Genomic DNA, 21,932 nt, shown 5'->3' on the forward strand with positions numbered 1-21,932 from the left:
ACAGCTATGTTCTGTTGTTCCAGGCGGCAGCGTTACGGTTGCCATGGTTACAGGGCGACGCTCTCTCTCTCTTTCTGCGACTGTGTGTTTCCTGGGTGAGAGAGCGCCTTTTCGTTGTTGTTGTTGTTGTTGTGCTAAGCTAACAGGCAGAATGCTACAAGCATAGCTCTAAAGAATGTAGCATCATAGGCAGTGTAGTCCGTGCTGCAGGGAGAATGGACTGCCATACACGTTATGTGTCTGTGAGCGCGAGGAGGGAGAAAAAGGGGAGTGGAAAGGTACGAGTTGTCGTCGAGGAAAAACGGGAGCTGGAAGCATGTAAATATAATAATAACCACTGCAGCCAAGAAGAGTGCCTGACGAGCCCAGTTGTAAGTAAGCTATTAAGACTCGACTGTACACCGTGTTCGTGTTTTCCTCCGAAAACAATAAGTTCCGTTGGAGCAGCCTTTCAACGCCTCTCTCTGTCTCTGCTAGCAAAGTTGACCCACACAACAAAGTAAAGCTATTTTTCGGCTACGAGTCGACAGGGACCCCGCCGTATTAGTCAGAGGTCCCTTTACTACAGTTCGGAGTCGCGGACCTTCAGTAATAGTAATAAAGCACACAGCAATAGTACATTCACGTTGTTGTAAAAAGCACGATAATATATTAAGTAATCCAAAGTATTCAGAATACGTTACTCTCATTGAGTAACGTAACGGAATACGTTACAGAATACATTTTGGGGCATGTATTCTGTATTCTGTAACGGAATACATTTTAAAAGTAACCTTCCCAACACTGTCTATAGGTTAAAATACATAATATTGCATAATAGTGGTGGGAACAACCATGACTATGGAGTTGTTCCCTATTTGTCTGGCATGCACCTGCACACATATTGGCTCCATCACAACCAAAGATACATAATGTATCTAGAATATATCCTTATTTATTAGAGATCAAATGGTAAATGGTAAATGGCCTGTATTTATATAGCACTTTACTAGTCCCTAAGGACCCCAAAGCGCTTTACATATCCAGTCATCCACCCATTCACACACACATTCACACACAAGACCTTTGGGCTCAAAGAACAGGTTTATGATTAACTCTTAACTTGCAGTACTAGTACAGCAAAGTGTATTTTGTACATACAGTGGTGCTTACAAATAAGCACATTCTTTTAAAATCCAGTTAAATCTTTCTAATGGAGAAATTAAATCTCACAATATACATTATCCGATCCTTGTAGGGGCTTACAACCGCTGAAGTGTTTATCTGTAAAGTATATGCAGGTACACTTCCAGCGTTGTATCAGTGTATGCCCGTCCATCTGTTTAAGCCCGCACGTGCTGTTGTGTTATTGATTTATCTCAGTTATTGTGATAACAGCTGTCGGAGCTAACAGGGTTGGCTCTGCAGACGAGACTGTGGGCGGGAGCCTGGCATGAGGAGGCAGTGACAGACTGGAGGACGCAGACTTGTTGTTTCCCTGGTTCTCCTCTCTCAGTGTCATCTGTTGGCTAAATAAATGCAGGCTTCACTCCACTGTGGTTCATTCTGATCAAGGACAAACAAGGGTAGGGTGTGTTTTACAGCACTGGGCACCCATTTAGGTCTTCTTGCAGTGTAAATATTAGACCCCGAACAAAGAGCTGCTTGATAAGGTCAGTTGAGAAATATAAACTCCCCCCCACCCCCCAACTGCCTGGTTTTGCTAAATGAGAGATAGACGGTATCTTTCCCTGCCAGTCTGGACTCTCCGCTCACTGTCGCTCCTTTGTCTGCACTGCTAGAAAGAATGATGGATGACTGCATGAAGGCAGCAGAAAAATATCTGATGCGTGTGTGCGATTGTATAGATACAGAATATGTTCAGTATGTAAGAGAGCAGAGCTATAGTCTAAGGCTGCAACTAACAGTTATTTTACTTTATTTTTACGATCAGGCTTTATAGACTATAAAAGCGTGAAAGATGCTCCAAGTGATGCCTTCAGCAGGCTTGTTTCTTTTCCTTTAATCTTTATAACAAGACCAGTATTAGCTAGCAGCTCAGTGGACCTGCATTTGGTCGCACTGGTTGTGAGCATTACAGCTATTATAGTTATTCTTTGTTAGTTTGAGTCTTTTGAATTATGATTGTATTTATGACCAATGCGAGAGACAAGTTTTAAGTTAAATTAGTATAAATATTATAATATAAGCAGAACTTTTTGAAAGCAGTTGACTCACAGTCTTGCAGACATCCAGAGTCTCAATAAACTCGTCGATCAGAGCCTCATCGGGGAGGTTGTGATAACAAATTTCGCCAAACTAACAAATACCAAAAATTAAGGATATTTCCTCTTTAATTGAAATGTATTTTAGTTATGTATGCATTGTTTTTCACATCCATTTTTGGTTTTAGTTGAATATTTGCTTAATACTGCTAAACACAAAGAACAGCTGAATCTGAGAATCTGAGACTCTTTAAACAAACTTTTAGGGAGACGTTGACCTGACCATGGGGCTATACGAAGCATGAAGAGATGAGGCAAGTGAGAGACGTTGGTTTTTGCAACAAAATTTTGTGGCATTCTTTCCTAAAAAATTCTGAACGCTTTGAATAAAACCCAAAAATCACAGTGACAGTAAAGGAAACAGTTTGAATGTCCCTGCAAAATTTCCCGACAGTCAGTCCAGCAGTTGCAGAGCTATTTCACTGTCTCCCGGTCCACTAATCAATTACTCAGCTGATGCTGTCAGCAGTATTACAGTGCTCGTAAAGCCCGTTCACATCTCCAGCATCCGGAGCAGATTCTTCTTTTATGTACAAAAAAAGCACCCATAATGCAACACACCCCGCACTCTCCTGAGATTTAAATACAGCCCGAGGCTCTGTGAATGTTTTAATACTTGGACATTTATTAGTTAATTAAACATGACAGTATGCTGTGTGATCGCTGCACCCCAAGGTATCTGACGTCCGTCGCGAGTCTCTTTGTTTAGGTGTGCAGGGCGTTGTGTTTTAGCTGCGCTATTACAGTAATATTCATATTATTACACCTGGGAGCGTTTTTTCATAGGCTGAAGCATAAAGCTGCACCACTGAGTTAATTGCACTCTGCAGTAATAGTGTTATATAGAGACGTCAAGAAGAAGGCGTGTATGAGATTTTATTTTTATTTATATCTATTTTCTGTGTATTCGTCTCAATTGATCGCACTCGCCCAATCAGATTCAAAATGAATTAATTTGAGAGATAGATGGATCAGTGAAGGTGACAGCCAGGCTAATTTTGGTGTCACGCCGTGCAGTGTTGAGTGCTGATCTATCACATGCAGCGGTTTCCTGATAAATTAAACTACAGGTTATTGGATCCCATGCATCATCCAGAGTGTGACAGCTAATACTGTGATAGAAATGCATTTTAATGACAGTTTGTTCAACGGGAAAGCGATCGGATGCTTCAGAGCCGGGGGATTAATTGTATTGGGCTTTTTGCCACGCTTTGATTTGGACATCTTCATCTGCTGTGCTGGTGTTTCTTGAGAAACAACGTGCAGGTTGCCAGAGTTTCATGCAATTTAATCTGCAAAGAAGAAAGTAGTTGAGCTGAAGCGCACGTAGCTGCCACGCAGCATATGAAGGACGTTGAAAACATTTTTTTTTACGACATGTCCAGAAAGGGCTCAGCAGTTTAACTGCTTTGGGAGGGACAGAACTCAGAAAGACACTGTTATGTAAGAACCATTAGAGTAATAAGACCTCGTGTTAAGTCAGCACACACACGCTGAAGAGAAGCCAAAGGAAATTTAATAGCAGAGCTGGTGCTGAAACAATGAATCGACTGGTTCTGGGCCCCGAGAACACCAATGAATTTCTTATTTTTCTATTGGTTATTTGCCGTATTAATATCTTTGAGTTATTTTTTTCTACCATTTTCCATCAATGTATGGATTAAACAAACAAGTAATGAAGCATTCACAAGCTGAATGAATACATACTATGACTACTCTATTTATGTAAGTTTAGTAGTGGCTATCACTGATATACCTACTGTGTGGGTCTCACTTGTGACCAGTTGGTTTTCAGACACTGTTGGGCTGTTTGTGGTGTCGAAGGACCTTGGCAGGGATTTTTTGGTCGATGTGGGTTGCAGGGTGTAGAACAAGCCTGTGCTTCCCAGACCTAAAACTCAAAGAGGTTTAGGTCTGGGAAGATTAAAAGACAGGTCAGTGTAGAGCTTTCTCAGAGATTCCCAAAGGAAAACCTGCCGTATAACGACATAATCAATCTTATTTATTCTACCAGTTAATGTTTTAATATTGTGGCTGATTGATGCTTTGTTGTTGTTACTAAAACACAATGGAGAAGACATTTCACTCAACATTACAGTAAAGCTCGAGCCAGTTTTACTAAACTCTTGCGTCAAATTCTTGAGACTAACCATCCTCTGTTCTTGTCAAATACACGCCTTTCTGAAGAAAGTCAGTATATCAGGAATTTACAGCCTGTCTTTCCCTGTGAGAGCCCAGACATCATCGAGACTCCGTTATGGGTTGTGATCCCTGGGGCAGTTAAGCTCGCCTAGCTAATAAAAAAAATCACAAACACCTTTATTTTGAGTAAAATATATATAAAAATATGTCAAACTGATGTCACAACATTTTTTTTTACAATGATTGCAGTAATATGGTAGTATCCACACGTGGCTAATGGACCGTGAAGTTTAACAGTGCTGAAAAAACAAAATCAATATACAGCATAGCAGTTGGTTCATTCTCCTGAAGTTAATGGCATAAACAAAATCTAAAACACCACAAATCAACATTTCCTGTATTATTAACACTTCATTTAAATGACTTCACGAAATCACAAAGGACTTAGAGAGAGGGACGGAATAAACAGGGTAGGCCAGGAATGAACATAGACTGTATATAAAAGAGGAAAGTACCTGTTGGTTTGTGAAGTTCTGTTTCCAAGCCTCAGTGTGATGGTTTTGTTGAGCCAGAAATGACCATATTTGGAGAAAGTGCTAGTCAGCTAACTAGCTTGCTAGCTAGGTTAGCAAGTAGCATGCAAAGACAGTATCGGACAGACACAGATACTTGCTAATCAGTGCTAGCACATTCAAATATTACTAAAATTTAATCTTGAACAAACTGTTAGAAAAATTAACCACACAGGAAACAAAGTTATTTGTCAGATAATAATATTAAAAATGTTTCACAAGGAACCGAAACTACAAGTGGGTCCAGTTATGAAGCTTGCAGATAGCTACCAGCTACCAGTCCGAATGTTAAGCCTTTATAAAGGTTAAAAGGTTGACCACATAAACGTGCAGACTTCTTGTGCTGGCGTAAAGTTGTGCAGTTCAGCATTAGATTTTATAGCGACTTTTGGAGGGCACTTTTGTGCCGCCTGTGTATAATTAGCTTTTAAGTTGTTTTAGTCCATTCTCCGAGTAGGGCACATTTACTGCATGGCTCGGCCGTAGAGTAAATGTCCCCTAATAAACTCAGTGTAAACGAGCTCTAATAAACTCATTGTACTCATTCACTGATGCGTTAAGTGAATCACAACAACGATCCCTGGCCACTTTTAAGGTGCACATCTTGTGGTGGATTTGTATTTGCTTTGGTCTGTTTGTTTTCTGCTATTACAAATGCTCGTATAAGTCCCCACAGGCATGTATTTGTGGTTTGTGTGTTCAAGGATATGCAATTTCCAGTGTAGTGAAATTCCTGTGCAGCAGTTTGTCACTGTGTGCTTTTTTGGGATGTCACAGATCTCATGCTGTCTGTGTGCAGCAAGAACGAATCCCCAGTTGTCAGACAAAGGAATGAAAGAAAACTATAATGCCTCCACGTGTTTGTGCGTGGCCGCGAAAAGGCATTGTCCCCGTGGTCCGTGGGGTTCAGGTGTTAATGTCTGCTGGTGGGCCTAATTACTGTGCTCCTGAGGAGGAGCTTAGGGTTGGCGGGTGGGCTTTGGTGGCCACAAAAAGAGGAGAGGGATTGATTTGGAAGTCTGGGTGGGTAAAGGAGGAGGTGGTGGTTGGGTGGGTGGTGGAGAAGACATAGCAGGAAGAAGAAAGGCATGTGAGCTGGAGAAGGAAGACTGAGGAGTAATGAATGACAGAGATGCTGTAAGCAGAAGAGGGCTCTGCCAGAATTATAATTTCCCCCTCTTCCTTCATTCAATACCTTTCCCACACGTCTTGTTCCCTCCTCTTTTTCTTCTATCCCCCTTATCCTTTTGCTTTCTATTCCTTCCCTTTCACCCCCCCCTCCCCACCCTCCCAATCTCCCACCCTTCTCTTCACCCATCTCTCTCCCTCCCCTCCTCTCTACGTCCATCTCCCTCCTCTCTTCACCAGCTGCAGTGCAGAGATCTCCGCCGAGACCCCCGTCAGGCTGTCAGGTGACCGGGACGGAGGCTGTGACATCACCGCCCCCTCGGCCGACTGTCAGCCCTCCGCCGTTGCCATGGCAACGTCGGCAACGGCCTGCGGAGCCAAGGCTGGCGAAGAAGCACCTGCAGGAGAAGGAGGAAGAGAGGAAGCAGGAGAATGCGTAAGGATTCTTTCTCTCTCTCTTTTTTTGTTTTTCATGTCTTAACAGCGTTCCCCGTGCGCTCCTTAGGTTGCTTCTGCTTTCTGCCGTTGCCTCGCAGTGTGCAGAAACGCGCTGATCTATTGGTATTCATCGGTGACTGGGACAAGCAAGGGGACTGCGACACGCACACATGCACATCCCTCACATATACTGATGCAGAGGTATTTGCTGAGAACAAGCATGCAGCGGTCTGTCTTCCTGCTACAGCTCAACGACTGAGGATGCAGTAAAAGAAAAAAAAAAGGAGGATTAAGCACCCCTCCAGCAGTGAGCTGCTGCTGGTAACTGAGCGCTCCATTCCTGCTCTCTGCGTGCCTCCTCTCTCTCTCTGCTGGCTGGCTGGCTGCAGCTTGACACCAGGCTCAGCTGCAGCTAGCATCATGCTCCTCTCTGCATCTGCAGACCAGAACAGAAGAGCCGGACTGACATGGAGTCATACCTCGCTTGCATGTTGCAGCAGCTGTTAGGTAGCTTAGACAACAGATGTCGAGGTGCGTTTGCTTCTTTCTTGCCTTCTTTTATTTTAAATTAACAGCCTCTGCATTTACCAGACAAACGGGTGTTATTAGATAATTTAGTAGAATATGAATTATTCTCCTTCATTTTATCCAATAGCTGCGAGCTGTGTGAAGCGATGGAAGTCTTGCACCTTTCAGTCATATTTAGTTGCTCTATTCGTGTCTACGGTTAGGAAGATAATGGGCAATTTAAAGCCATTATATGGATGTTATAGGGGATGCTGACGATGCCTTTGGGGTGATGAGGAAGATGCTATAGGTATGACCTTTGAACTTTATATCTCAGGTTGATTCTCAGGGGCTTGAGAGACCCTAAAAGAATTTCAGAGATCACTCGAGGAGTGTTTGTCCATGCTGAATGCTGCAGTGTTTGGGGAATTCCTTGCTTTAACCTCTAAAGAATTTGTCATCTGGAGGATATCTCTCATCTTCAAGGCTGGGTGGTTTGAAGTTGCGATAAGAGCAGAATTTTCAAAGCGTGGCCTCGCTGAATTTACAGCCTTTTTACGAGACTTGGAAGACGATTAGTGCTGCGACTGACTGTGAAATTTGGATTCTTGTCAGTGCTACAAGCCGGGATCAGAGCGATAACCAAAATTTGTTATGTAATGATGTCATGCCAGTGAAGATGGTGACACTGTGCATGGTAACTGCTCTCACAGGCACACACACGCAGAAACACGCAAGCTGGAATTTCAGTCTTGTTGTCATTGCCTCCTTTAGTACCTCAGAGAGCTTTGCCCTCTTTCACCTGTTGCTATAGCAACACGACCATTTGATTGACACACGTGTCTTTCCAACTGGCAGCACGCTAGTCTGGGCTGCAGGCGCTCCAGCTCGGACGCAGCCTATGAGCTGGCTGAGACGGTGAGAGCGCAGCGTGAGTGCCGCCTGCGACCCCACTACAGTGACCCCATGCCGGCCGACGCCTCCAAGCGCAAGCAGCTGGAGATGAAGATTGCCGCCGCCGCTCGACTCCACGGCCACCGTCGAGATCGCGATAGAGACAGAGACAGTGGTAAGTGCATAACAGGTGTGCCACATCGTGTTCCTTCTTCTTCCTCTTTAAGTGTGTAATCCGCTGAGGTTTTAGTTAAATTAAATGGAGCTACTTTGGATAAAGAAAATCCCACAAATAAGGACGACTTCAACAAAAAATTCAGTGTCACTGCAGCTGAAACGACACAGACTGGTGAACTTCCATCAAAGGATGTCCATGCGTCAAATCTGGTTGGAAGTGTTTGGGTTGTAACAAAAATGCAACTATTAAGAATATGTGTGTGTTGCTCAAATATCTACCTCAGCAAACAGGAGCCACACACTAATCAACGTGATGCTTCCTTCATCCTTGAATCCAACTTTCCAGCCAACATCACTAAGGTCATTTTTAATGAATGTCACCAAAATAGAGATTCTTCACAACTGGTAAAACACTTACATTTATTGCCTCTACTTTGCTTCCACACAAATATTTCCAAGCTCGAGTCGAATGACCCTAATGAATAAAATAAAACATAACTCAGGGGGCAGGTAGCTATTTAACATGTAGGCTGCTGGAAGCCTACATGTCAGTAAAGCTTTCTGGATTCTGTATCACTTTGACTTTTAAGAGATATAATACCTTTGACATTAAAATCTTGTCCATGTTCTGTGTTTTTGAAATGATTTTTAGAAATCATGTACATCTCAACTGCTGTGGGTTGTTGAGTGTAACTGCACAATGGCAGGTAACATTATCTTATGATTAGTTAGAAAACTGGCAACAGCACTTTAAATTTGGGGAAAAGGGCCTCTCAACTTTTTTTTAAAGCTATGTAGGTAACCTTACAGTGTGAATGAACTTCAGTATATTGTAGCCACTTTTCTCAGCTTTGATTTTGTACCAAAAGTTATAAAGAATACTGCTGATTGGTGTATTTTGGGGTTATTAGAGACGTACCTGCAATCAGAGCCTGTGATGTCCACTACAGCTGTCTCTGTCAGGGTACCTGGATCCTTGACCCAGTGTTGTCAATTTGGACCTTTTGCTATTGTTTCGTTTCCCTGTGCCTGTTTCCTGTTTTATTCTTTTAGTCTTTTGTCCTGTGCGTTGTGTTTAGTTCTACTTCCTCTGTGTCATTAGTTAGATTTATTCCAGATGTTTTCTCACCTGTTTCAACTCTTCCTTATTATCCAGTCTATTTAAGCCCTCAGTTTCTCTCAGTTATTTGCCATCTCATTGACGACTCCTCATGTGTAAACTCAGTTGATTTCAGTGACAGTCGCCTACAAAGCTGGATGGTTTGTATTTAGGCCTATTTCCTGTCTGCTAGCATGGAGCAGGTGGGGTTCATCCATCTACAAAGAGGTGATTGAGATGTTTTGGCTTTGTTTTTGGGGGACTTTCAGGTCATCTATCTTTGTATACAGTCTCAACATATAAACATTGCACATATTCCTATGGTGTATGGCACTGACCCCATCACTGTGTGATGGGATTTGACTTGATGCTTCCTTCCTGTGAACAAATGCCAGCACCTTTACAGAACTCTTTGTCCTCATTACACCTCTGACCTCACCATGAGGTGAATCCAAATAAATTGTGAATGAGCCTCCAGCTGAGCCTGGCATTTGACATCCCATCCCATTTTTCTTTTTTTAAAAAAGAAAAAAAGGCTTTTAAGAAATACATTTGTTCTGTTTTTACATCCCTTATGCAACTTGGAGTCTTGCTTGTCACTGAACATTATGGCCGTTGGACCCTGTCCTCAAGTCCTCCCACCAAACACACACACACAAACTACCCGCTTATGTTCCCTGTCAGTTGAAGACCCATTACACTAGTGCTGGGCAAAGGAAGTCCATCAATACGACATATGTTAATGATGACCTTGCTGGCCTTTTCCCAGAAACCTGCGTTTATTTGATTGACAAAAACTGGAGGGTAAATCCATAAACATTCTGATTGCTAATGAATCAGATCATTCTCACATCCCTCTCCCCAGCACCCGCAGCAATTCGTGGTCGCTCAGAGCCTCCCGGTGAGGAGCGCCAGGCAGTCTTGGGCGTGACTCGAACCGGACAACACCGCTGGAGCACCATCAGCAGCCTGAGTGCAGACAGCGGAGTGGTGGGCCTCAGCGATGAGCGCGACGAAGAGGACAACGAGCCTCGCCGTTACCGCAGAAGCCGGGGAGCCGACGTGGAACGAGTGGACAGCGGCATCGGGCCGGGTCTGTCCCGCACCTGGAAGAGACCGTCGGCCTCTCTGAGAGCCTGGGAGGCCCAGAGACCGTGTCCGGACTGTGGACTGAGGGACGGGGCCTCGAAAGAACGGGGAGAGCGCATGTGCGAACGTTGCTCCAAGCTGCGCATTGAACGCAAGGAAGCCATCCTGGAGTTTCTGAACACGGAGTCGAGCTACGGCGAGGACCTGCGCATCATCAAAGAGGAGTTTTACTGCCCCATGCAGAGTGCCGGGCTGCTGACCGCTGAGCAGCTCGCCGTGGTGTTCAGCAACGTTCAGGAGTTGATAGATGTCAATGAACGCTTCACCGAACACCTGCAGGACAGCATCGATCAGGCCTTTGACCAGGTGACCCACACTCTCTGTCTCTCAACACACATAAATACCAGCTGTGCATGAGCAAAGTTGGCATCTTCTGGCTCACAAACGGATTTCAACATCTCCTGTTGTTGCATAATTCACCTTAAGGGTCACACTTATAATGTCATTAAATGCCATTGTTTCTTTTTTTAACTGTTACTGAGTCCAAATTCAGATATATGTAGAAGTACACTTTAGAGATTCAGTACAAACATCAGAACCACAAGTTTAAGCACACGCATTTACATGTATACACTCAAAGCAATTGCAGGTAAAAATGTTTGTTTCTCTCACAGCGACGACGAAAACAAGGTCACTTATTGTCAAGTAGAGGAGAGGAACCATTAATCATGCTCTCAAGAATATGCTTACATTAACAATGAGTGACTGTATACTGTTTGTGTAGTGATGATAGTGCCTGCAGTAAAGTATCACCAATTCTGGACATCGTCTCAGCTATACAGAGCACTTTAGTCTTCTTTTTACTTATTTTGGCTTAACACATAACAAATCAGTGGTTAGCATTAAAGCTAAGGAGCGTTAGTGCTACTGATAACTGTAAACATTTGCCTCTTCAACAGCTTATCCCAGTTGACATTGGGCGAGAGGTTGGGTACACCATGGGCACTCTAACAAAGAGTGAAAAATAATCGTTCAGACTCGCATCTAAACCCTGCTGCTGATTTAGAATCACCGGTTAACCTGGCACACGTGTCTCTGCACTGTTTACCCTTTGGCTGGTCCAATCTTCCTGTGAGCCAAATATAACTACACTAACAAGTCAGTAACATTAGTTAGCTGACAGCCCAGCTCACTGGCTGCAGCAGCAAGAGGGAGAAAAGATGAAGGGAATTACAATTTACTTGCAAAAATATAATGAAACTAAAAAGTGTGTGTGTTTATCAGAAAGTCAGCAGTGTGGAGCATGCATGGGTGGCTGGAGAGCAAATAATAAAATAAACCTGAAGCACACACTGTGGCTGTGCTGGTCTGAGCCTGGGAGTCACATGGTCACTGCAGGAGGGAGGGAGCTTTTACAGCCCAGCTCACTGGGCCCAGGTGTTGCTCTTGGAGCTTATTACCCTCCTATTAGTGTCTGCATAACACAGTACAACAAAACAGAGACACCTAGTGCCTCATCAACAAGTTTGACAGCAATGATGTCACCAACGTCTGTTTTATAAATCAGAGTTAGTTGAAGTTAATTCAGTTAACTTATCATCCCTCTGCATTCTGTCCTTATATAGTACAACGCAAGGTAGATGGACTGATATTTATACAGCACTGTTGTGCTTCTACTGAGATCTCAAAGCACTACACTCGCACATACAATTTAATTATATACACACACACACACACACACACAAATACTCCAGTCGATGCATCAGGGGAAATTTGAAGTTCATTGTCTTGCCAGGTAAGCTTTAAGTATAGAAGTCAGGGATCAAACTGCTAACCTTCTGAGCAGGTCAGAAAGATCCTGAGCCAGCTTTAGCCAGTGGTGAGAGTTAAACAGTGAAGAGTGCAGGAGTCCATCCAGGAGATGTGTCTGAAACAAAAGTACAAGCTTTGTTGCTACAGCCCTGTTTACAAATTGTTTAGAAAAAAAGTAATTCCAGACTCATAAAGCACTTTGTAACACAGGGTTTTGAAAAATGCTCCATAAATAAAGTTCTTATTACTAAAATAAGTTTCTTTAAGGTCAAGCATTAAGATCATTCTACTTATCTTTAAAGAAAGAAATTTTCTTAAAAGAAATTTAAAGAAGGAGAGCCAACAGCCTTCTTAAAAAATGTCGGCCACCTTGAATTTCAAATGACTAAAGGTCTAAAGCAGGGGTGTCAAACTCAAATACACAGTGGGCCAAAATTCAAAACTGGAACATTAATATTTATTGGAAAAAAAAACTTCCTCCAGATTTAAGAATGAATCTTTTCTTATGGACTCAAACAAGTTTTGCTGAAAAACTGAATATGGAACAAGCAAAGCTTAATACTAAACAATATATATATTAGCTGTATAATACCAGTAGGCCAGCTCTAATAATAATTTGGTTTGGCTTCGCGAGCCAAATGTAATTAGGCTGCGGGCCAAATTTGGCCCGCGGGCCAGAGTTTGACACCTATGGTCTAAAGAGTCATCAGAAAACGGTATATGTGCCACTTTTGGTACTTTTATTACTTATTTATTTTGTTTGTGCGTATTCTGAAATATCAGCTGATCATTTCTTTCTTTCAGACACATAAGACATGAACAAAATCCCTGACATTTGTTATGTGTAGGTAGTCATTTACATATTTATGCTGTTCAAGCACATGCGCCACAAACAGGGAAGTTGCAAAGCGTCTTCTGTTGGAAGAACTCTAAATATCAACGCTCATATCACAGTTGAAGGGTGTCTCTCCTAGCTCTGTTTCATTTCTGCTTCTCTCAGTGAGACGCATGAGTCTTAAAATGCTCTCTGTATGATACTGTACTTAGTTACCATTTGTTTCAAGTTTACCTTAAAACAGCTGGTATATCTGGGACTAATAATTTTTGGGAGTATTACTGTCACTCCCTGATAACTGCTATGCTCACTAATTAGTACCCTTGTGTGAAGTGATGAGGCGAGAGCCAAGCATAAAGTCTGCACGTACCACTTTGGACAATGACTTTTAAGGCCGTTGCTTTCCTGTGGTTTGATTTCAGGGAGATGAAGATCTGCTGACAGTGTACATAGGAGAGATCTTTCTGGAGTTTGTCAACATGCTGCCCGCCTTTCAGACCTACTGTCTGCAGCAGTCCACCTCAGTCAACATGCTGAATACACTGGAGAAAGAAAAAGAGCTGCTAAGGTACACACAAAGTACAAGGACTGGTCTTCCTGTGGCTCTGTGTGATGGCAAAATTGCTGTGGGAGCTTTCTCTTGTTCCTGCCACGGCTGTGCTGTGTAATTCTTAATGGAAAGGACAGCGAGTTATCACTTATTCAGAAGATGTTCTATTTCAAGAGCAGAGCTGCAATGATTCATATTTTTAGACAGAACTGCAGCTCACCCATGACTCAGGCTGTCTTATGATTCCATTAATCAAGTTTTTAAGAGTTTCCCCAAAGACATACACAGACTGTAAGAATGTCTCCGTTCTCATCGTCCTCTTGTCTCACTTCTCTCTTTAGAATCTTCCTGGATGTTTCTCAGAATGACAACACAGCCCTGCGTCGTATGAACCTGCGCTCCTTCCTTATGGCGCCCCTCCAGCGCGTGACCAAGTACCCGCTTTTGTTGAGCCGCATCATTAAGGTCACTCCCGAGTGCCACCCCGACTACGCGCGTCTCCGTGAGGCCAAGAGTCGGGTCGAGTCCCACCTGGAGCACATCAACATGAAGACCAAGCAGGAGGGCAACGGGGTCACCTGGTCCCTGCGCTCGTTCCGCCGCGACAGCCGCAAGAACCGGGAGGTCATCAACATCGAGATGCGAGAGGTGTCGATGAAGACGGTGGGGTGGGCGAGGGAAAACACGCGATTTGTCATGGAGGGGCCGCTCCAGCTGTCCCAGCCGGCGGACGGTCAGTGGGTGAAGAAGGGCAGCAAGGCTCTCAAGTTCCAGAACGTCCAGAGCCTGCTGATGGTGAGGACGCAGCGGACGGTTGAGGGACTGTGCGCCGACCTGGTGGCTCGGGGGGATCAGATGGAAAGCGGCGGAGAGAGCATTCGGGACGGAGTGCTGGTTCTGATCAAGGACAAGAGCAGCGGGAAGTTCACAGTGCTGAGAGAGCCCATCCGACTGGGGAACTGCGTGGTGTCGACAGATCCTGACTGCGAGGACACATTCGAGGTGCTTGACATCCGGCGGGAGTCTTTCGTTTTCCGCGCCTCTGACAAATCTCGCACCCAGCAGTGGTTCCACCAGATTAAGAGGTACGCTCGGGACTTGGGCACCTGGAGGAAAAGACGTAACGCTTTGCCCAACATCATGATCAACACGAACCAAACGCGGTCCTGAGACTAACCACCACTCACCTTTGTTACACTGTAAATAACCTCCTACTGCAAAAATCAGCCGACAACAGGAAGCATTTCCGAGTGACTCCGCTGTCATAACTCATTAGAATTCAATAACAATAAATAAAAAGGGAAGAGAGAAAAAATCTCAGACTCTCATGAGGGCAAGAAAACGACGAAGCACTTTGTTTTTGTTACGAAGCTGTAAGTGCGCCATACTGTCATAAAATATTATGTATGTAGATTTAATTTGAAACTGTTACATTACAAGAGCAAAGTCAGATTGTTGGACGACCAAATGAATAACAAAGAAAAAAACTTGGGTCGATCTCGTCGGCCTTGATTGTAAAGACTGTTTGCTCTCGGAGAAGCAGAGCTGTGTTTTTCAGTAAGTAACGTGTGTCTGTTGAACAGCATGACTGAACATGACCGACTGCAACGGGAAAAATTGTAACATCTTTATTTTTTTAGTTTCTTTTCTGTTTTTTAATACAACACAGTGTGACGTAAGAACATTTCTCAAGGCAGAAATGTCGTCCACATCTTTTTGTTCGGTGGTTTTCGTTTGTCGTCACCGCCCTATTGTGTCCGTGTGCCGCCCTCTACTGTACATTGGCGGTAGGGCAATCTTTCACTGCCAGATAAGCAGTGGAGTAGAGCCTCTCAAAACGGGCTGTACAGACCTGTACGCGTCACCGTCTTTCAGTGAGAACTCACGTAACAGCAATAATCTCTGCCAGTTTCAAAGTAAGTAGCTACTGTATATGCATTTCGTTTTCCTGAGGTTTTCCTTTTGGCGTTCAGGTGTTAATCCTGCTTTACTGTGTCGTTGGGTTTTATGTGGCACATTTAACTGGAGTCTGATTGGTCGGTGGGCACGACTAAAGCTTTCCCTAATGCTAAGGACGCCTCTGTTACGGTCATTATATTTAAGTGCCATGAAAGCAGTTTGTGAAGAGTCTCGTCAGTCCTCTTTCTTGGAACATCCTGTCAAACCGGGTGACGTCAAACACTACCTGTGTGTTAAGTGCAGAGTTTTTCCAACCTCAGCTTCAGGACCTCATGTGGAGACCACCACTGGCCTCTGCACAGTTGTAATAATGTAATAACAGAGAATCAACAACCAGTTTTTTGTATTATTGAATGATTTGCTGGTTGTTTCTTCAACCAATCATTTGGTCTGGCATCAGTAACTCCTAAGAGTCTTCTTAGGAGACTCACTATATTCAGATTTTAAGAATATCACTTTTCAGTAAACAAACCACTTAGAATCACTGACTTTCTGTTAATAGACTATCTATTATGACTTTAATACTTTAACTGATTCAGTTATGCCACCATTTCTTGTCCATCCCACCCTCTGTGTAGCTGTGAGAGACCAAAAAAAAGGTTCTGTTGTGAAACTCTGGCGTTAAGGTTGAAAAAGCCTGCTACCTTGACGACAAACGCCTCAAAGAAAAAGCATCCAAACCATCTCGTCGTGACGCAGTTTCAGCTGTGTTATGTGACTTAGCGATGAGCTGTTGTGCCTTGGTACTTGATCACTGTTAAATGAAAACTGACTGAAGTATTTGCAATCCGTCATAGTAGCATTAACCTCTGAAATAGACTCGTCTGCTCTCCGTCACTTGACCGAGATTAATTTACAGGCAATATAATTATTCCTTCGACAGTCCCTGACTGCTGATGTGATCGACTGATCCTCTGTGTCTTCTTCTAATTTGTGTTTTTACTACTCATGGTGTGTTTTGTTTTTTTATTATTTAAGAGAGCTTTATTTTGTTTGATGCACTTTATTATTATGATTCAGTAATAGTATATTCTCCAGTGTAACCGCTGGTAAAAACTCTGTTACACAGTCATTACTGTTGACCATACTTGATGTAAAAGAGGGACTCTGGTCGACCGAAGCAGATTCCAGCACTTTGAAACTATAAAGTCGACCCAGTCATCGAAACCAAAACCACCAGATAAGACCAATGCTGTTATGTTATGAAGTAGCACGATCACTGTGTTTTGGAGGGCAGGGCTGCTCAGCTCCACACCGATACGCCTGTACTGTTGGAGGACGCAGTTTCAGATTTAAAAAGAAAAAACTAAACCTGCAGAGTTTCATTAAAGTTTCTTTTCCTCATTTGTGTATGAAAGACCTGACGTTTTATTTCCTCAGTGTAATATATTGTGCATTATATTAAAAGATTTTAAACACAACCTTTATTGTTGTTGTTTTTTCCTGTATAAAGTCTTTTATAACGTAGATGTGTGTACTCAGAATCATTCGCATCATCTTTAGGATTTCAAAGACAACAACACACACTGAACAATTGAGATCAATTTATTTGAAACAAAATCACAATATAGAAGGAAAACAGTGATTTTTTTTTCCATATAAAAACACCATTCAGCAACATTAAAGTATCGACGCAAACTGAAGCATGGACGCCCACAACAGAAACAAACCTTCAAGATGTTTCTCTCCATGAAAAACAAATGGACACACTGTACTACACACAGAGACGTTGGCACTGCGCTGCAAGGGTTTCTTACTGTATGAAAACAAAGAACATACCTGACTCATCACAGTAGCTTTATGTCATATGAAGTGCATCTTTGTCTTTTCTTTGGCTCGTCCTCTCCCAGAGCCTCGTTTATAAATGCTACTGATGGAAATCCAAAACCTTCTGAGTTCAAACACTTTAAAAATGTATGAATCGGTTGTTACTCTCTTTATGGATTTTAGATTTAATATCTCAAGTTTGAGTGGACCATCTTCTTTATAAATGAGGCTCCTAGATATTTTTTGTTTGTTTTTTTAAACAATAAAGTCAGAGTCCTAAGAAACACCGGGCATCAAATGCTGGTAAACAACACAAATACTTGTTTCTTTTTTCTTTGTAAACACATAAAAACAATGACAGAATAAATGAGCCTGGCTGGAGCGCTTCACTCTGAGCCATCTTAAACAATTAAGCATCAATACACTGTAAAGAAATAATAAAAATTTGACTGTTGCGAAAGAGAGTGAACAGCTGCAAAACCAGCTCAGTTTAACAGGGATCAGAAGACTGAGAACGTGTTTCCAAAACCAGCAACAAATCAAACCGTTGATAGTAAATCATCTGATGGGGGGCGTCGCCGCCTCTGCCATCCTTTCCGACAGACTGCCATCCACCTGACGCACGTCTCACACATGCACTCGCACAGATATACGCCGATAAGCACGCACACACAGTCTGTCTTCGGTTGCTGGGGCCTCAGGCAGATCCCTGGCTCTCATGTTCCAGGTGGTGTAAAGTCTCCAATCTGCAGCAGCCATGGAGAGTTCCCAGCTTGGGGGCGGGGCAGCCACCACGCCCTCCTTCTCCCACTGCCAATCGCACCCTCGCCGCTCTACTTCTCACCAGCGGCCTCGGGCTCCTTGGCCAGACCGCGGATTGACAAGTCATAAACTACCTCTTCGATTTTCTTCACGTCGTACTTGAGGCCGTCGTAGCGCTTCCTCAGAGGGTCGTTCTTCAGGTTGAGCAGGCGGAAGCCCGAGTCCAGCTCGTTGATGAAGTTGGAGATGCGCAGGGGCCGGTTGTAGTCTCCTGCTGTGACGCTGTTTACCGCCAAGCGTGACTGGATCGACAAACAGCATGGTGAGTTAAGGTCAACTTATACACAACAAATCATTGTTTACAACATTTTGGAAATAATCTTACCACCAGATTTAAGGACAGAAATTACTGCAATAATATCTTTCTTCCCCAAAACACACACCTGAATGCTCCAGACCTGCAAACTGGCAAAACTTCTGCTTTTATAGAGGAGCTCAAACTTGCTGATGATCAATCAATCAAGTGCTTGTCCTCATGATTCCTAGAATGTATTTAATATATAGAACATGACTGCATGTAGCAACATAACAATTAACAGTAAACTCACCAGTTCACTTGCCATGATCAGGACGCCTGCCAGGTAGTCCTCTACATCGAGGTGGAAGCCTTTCTCTCGCACCACTTCGACTACAAGGTGGAGAGAGAGGAGGAAGCAAAGATTAGCCGACTTTCTCCAGTGAGACTTCGACTTTATGACATTAAGTGGTACCTACTCCCGAGTATCTGTGCCACTTCTTCCCGCTTTACAAGAGTTTCGCTCTCCAGGTAGACAACAAACGCTGCTAAGAAAGCCAGACGCTGCAGGACAAAACGCCAGTGTTCATGGAACCTAAAGAGAGAAGAAGAAAGCCGAGAAACAAAGATAAAAACACTTGATTTCTTAAGGATATCCTGCTCACAGTGAGTCCTGTTTCTTTAGGGAGCCAGAGGCACATAAATTAAAAATACTTAATAATAAAACAAGACAGTTAAAAACACATTATCAGCAAAATTTTGCGAGTTTTGGTTTCATGAACAAAATAACAAACATTCAAAAACTCATTAGCGTTGCATAATCATGGCGATAACTGTAATTGTTGAGAAGAAAGTCATTCCTACCTATAATACTGCTCCATAGGAAATTTTGTTTTGAGTTCAGCAATTTGTGTCCTGACTGTGCAGAACAGCTCCCGCGCCTTCGCACATTTGCTGGGAACTAAAAGGGAGAAAAGAGAAGATTATCATACCAGAGGTTCAAAAATCATTTTATCCAAGTATCTACAGCTCCACGGGTCACTCACTTTCTTTGAATCCACTTGGTTGGTGGACACTCTGTAGTACTGTTAGTATTTCCCTGGCGGTCTGTTCCAAGGTTTGAACCACCTTACGAATATCCTGTGAAAAGAGGGAATGAAGAACAACAAAGCGTTTAAAGCTTCTACTAAAGTCCGAATAAAATCAATATACCTTTGCCACTTTGAATATCTAAGATGCTTACAACCTGTGCATCACCCTTGCAAACAAAAAGGAGCTCAGACCAGATCCCTATTATAATCTCAGCCCCACCTTGAACTCATCTGTCACTCCTACCGGACACCTCGCCTGTGTCTGGCTGTCTTCATACATGTCCTACACCACCCTCATATACTTCTCTGCCATTCCTGACGGTGCCACAGTTCCTCTTTATCACATGCTTTCTCTGTATCCACAAAGACTTTCTCTGTACTTCACCAGTACATTCATATTTTCTACATTATTAATGGCCAATGTTATTTTTTGTCTATTTTACCCGGGTATATTTTTCAATGGTTTAAAATCTGTCTTAGGGCGATACAGCCACAACCAATCAGCAATATTCGGAATTAAAGCTATCCAGCATTAAATTCACTAATTTTTAAATTAACTTTGGTTGGGGGAAAACGCTTTACAAGCGTGGTAAAAACACTGGAGCTTGATGATATTTAGATTTCAGTAAAAGTGATATTTATTGCGAACTGTTATCGGCCTGAATTAAATTTATTAGCTGATGCAGCTAAACCATAATGTCCCATTTACCAGGGTTAAATATTTTCATTAAACGTTTAACGACAAGTCTTCGGCTCTGGTTAGCTGCTAGCTAGCAGTCTCTGTGAGCTAACGCTGTGCTGTTCGTGCTTACCTCTCTGATGTCCTGGTCTGCGCTCAGGAAGCCCTGGATGTAACTGAACATCTCGGTGACAGACATTTCTCTTCTGAATCCAGCCGTAAGCTTGATACCGAAAATGAACCTTCCGCAGCTATTCAACACATCAACGTGCACGAGAACGGTCAATCTCCGCCTCCAGCTGGCGCCTGGTGATGATGTCATCAATGCATAAATCAGAGCCTTCTTCTTCTTCTTCTGTATAGGGCTTACTGGCGGTTGGCAAACAGCAAAATGGTGCAGTACCGCCACCAACTGGTGTGGAGTGTGGACAGAAATGACAAAAATAATAAAAATAATAAAAAAAAATTCAAAGCCTCTCGAACAAATGGGTCTGCCTTAAAAACCAAAATACAGCCCGATAACTTTCACTTACAGAGGTCGTGCGAAACAAATCAATCAAGTCCAACTTCACGTCCATATCGTCCAGCTTTTTGAACTGTTGTCTCCTTTCAATATCATACCTCTGACAATTCAAGAAAACATGTTCTATTGTTTCCCGTTCCCTACTGCAGTCACTCCCCTGTACAGTGTTTACCTATTAAAAACAATGTGCTATTTAAACCTGTGTGTCCGAATCTCAGTCGAGATATAATCGTCTCCTCTCTCCTGTTTCCGCCTGTACTTCTCATTTCCCCCACCTTCCTTTGGATCTTATAAAACCATCGCCCTATCCTCTCTTCCTCCCATTGCTTCTGCCACCTTTCCTTCATTTTGTATCGTATTTTACTCTTGAGCTCTGTCCTACTCACACTAATAACCATATCTACCAAATCTGTGTGCCGGCGTCATCGTGCATTTTTCTGTTTTAAAAGTAGAAGACAGATGTGTTTTTTTTTAAATATATAGATTAATAATTGTTCATTGCTTATTTCATTACTTCAGTGTATGCTGTGGTTGCTTAAATTTAAACAGCTTGTTATTACAAAAAAACCAAAAAATGAAAGTGATATTTTTACCTAATAAATCCAGGTGTGCAATTACAGGCAACCCTTATTAAATGTAAGGGAAGCTAAAGGTAGTATGGGGATATATGGGGGAGCCTAAAAAATGTTTTGTCTACAGTTAGGAAATTTGACCCTTCTTTGACCTCAGTGGGTCCACCTGGAAGACAGACTCACTGCATTACCTTATCCTTCCTGTTGACGGCGCCAAACCAGCACTTTTGCTACTGTTGCCTTTGCGTGCTGCTCGTTAACGCAGCCTTACCAGCCCCAGGTGCATCGTTCATTACGTGCGAGAGTTTGGATTTTCATCACTAATAAATACATACACTGCTAAAAATATAGATATACCCACCCGTCTTAAAAACTATGAGTTAAAAACGTCTTTAGCTCAACGCTCTTAAAATGAAAAACAAAACAAAAATACTGGAGTAGTAGTTTAAATCACAATTACGTCAGAATATTTATCCCCATTTTTATGGTTATAATTTTGATTTCGTATTTTAAACTACAGTACACTGCAAAACTCTCGAGCCACCCGCAGTTTCTTTATATCTTACTTGCAAGGTGTCAGACTTTTTAAGTTGTCTTGAGGCATAGCTCTCCAGGCTTTCTTAGGGTGAGCTTGGTCCTTGCACCGGACCATTTTCTGAGGCTTGTTTGGTCTTAAAAAAAAAATCATACTGACCTATGCATTATTCAAGGACTTAAAAAGTCACCTAACTCAAGGCACTTTGAATCTATGATAAACTGCACAAGTGGAATACAAAA

At 42.8% G+C, this 21,932-nt stretch overlaps 2 protein-coding genes across 5 annotated transcripts in view; one reads left to right on the forward strand and one right to left on the reverse strand.

Annotated features, from left to right (window-relative positions):
* The window catches only part of arhgef49 (Rho guanine nucleotide exchange factor 49), a 73,989-nt gene extending 57,109 nt beyond the window's left edge, over nucleotides 1-16,880 (forward strand). For all 4 annotated transcript variants that reach the window (XM_080903466.1, XM_080903463.1, XM_080903465.1 and 1 more), the window contains exons 4-8: nucleotides 6,347-6,542; nucleotides 7,910-8,120; nucleotides 10,087-10,676; nucleotides 13,380-13,525; nucleotides 13,849-16,880. In XM_080903466.1, coding sequence (XP_080759592.1) covers nucleotides 6,347-6,542; nucleotides 7,910-8,120; nucleotides 10,087-10,676; nucleotides 13,380-13,525; nucleotides 13,849-14,677 — 1,972 coding nt within the window. In that variant the 3' untranslated portion in view covers nucleotides 14,678-16,880. The remainder of the gene's footprint in view (nucleotides 1-6,346; nucleotides 6,543-7,909; nucleotides 8,121-10,086; nucleotides 10,677-13,379; nucleotides 13,526-13,848) is intronic.
* A 366-nt stretch (nucleotides 16,881-17,246) lies between these two features.
* On the reverse strand, nucleotides 17,247-20,381 carry tsn (translin). The gene is made up of 6 exons (XM_080903653.1): nucleotides 20,194-20,381; nucleotides 19,337-19,430; nucleotides 19,155-19,251; nucleotides 18,770-18,885; nucleotides 18,604-18,683; nucleotides 17,247-18,297 (listed from the first exon to the last, which is right to left on the reverse strand). Exons 1-6 carry the CDS (start codon nucleotides 20,257-20,259, stop codon nucleotides 18,067-18,069), a joined length of 684 nt encoding a protein of 227 aa, XP_080759779.1. The 5' UTR covers nucleotides 20,260-20,381; the 3' UTR covers nucleotides 17,247-18,066.
* Between the last annotated feature and the right edge of the window lie 1,551 nt (nucleotides 20,382-21,932).

The sequence above is a fragment of the Rhamphochromis sp. 'chilingali' genome (assembly GCF_963969265.1).
Source record: "Rhamphochromis sp. 'chilingali' genome assembly, chromosome: 14".
Lineage (NCBI taxonomy): Eukaryota > Metazoa > Chordata > Actinopteri > Cichliformes > Cichlidae > Rhamphochromis > Rhamphochromis sp. 'chilingali'.

Bases quoted from the DNA above. Each gene is read 5' to 3' on its own strand.
- tsn (XM_080903653.1), bottom strand. From the start codon at position 20,259: ATGTCTGTCACCGAGATGTTCAGTTACATCCAGGGCTTCCTGAGCGCA. The intron at 19,431-20,193 runs GTAAGCACGAAC...CTCTTTTCACAG, and splicing joins CAGACCAGGACATCAGAGAG to GATATTCGTAAGGTGGTTCA. The intron at 18,886-19,154 runs GTAGGAATGACT...TTCTCTCTTTAG, and splicing joins CCTATGGAGCAGTATTATAG to GTTCCATGAACACTGGCGTT.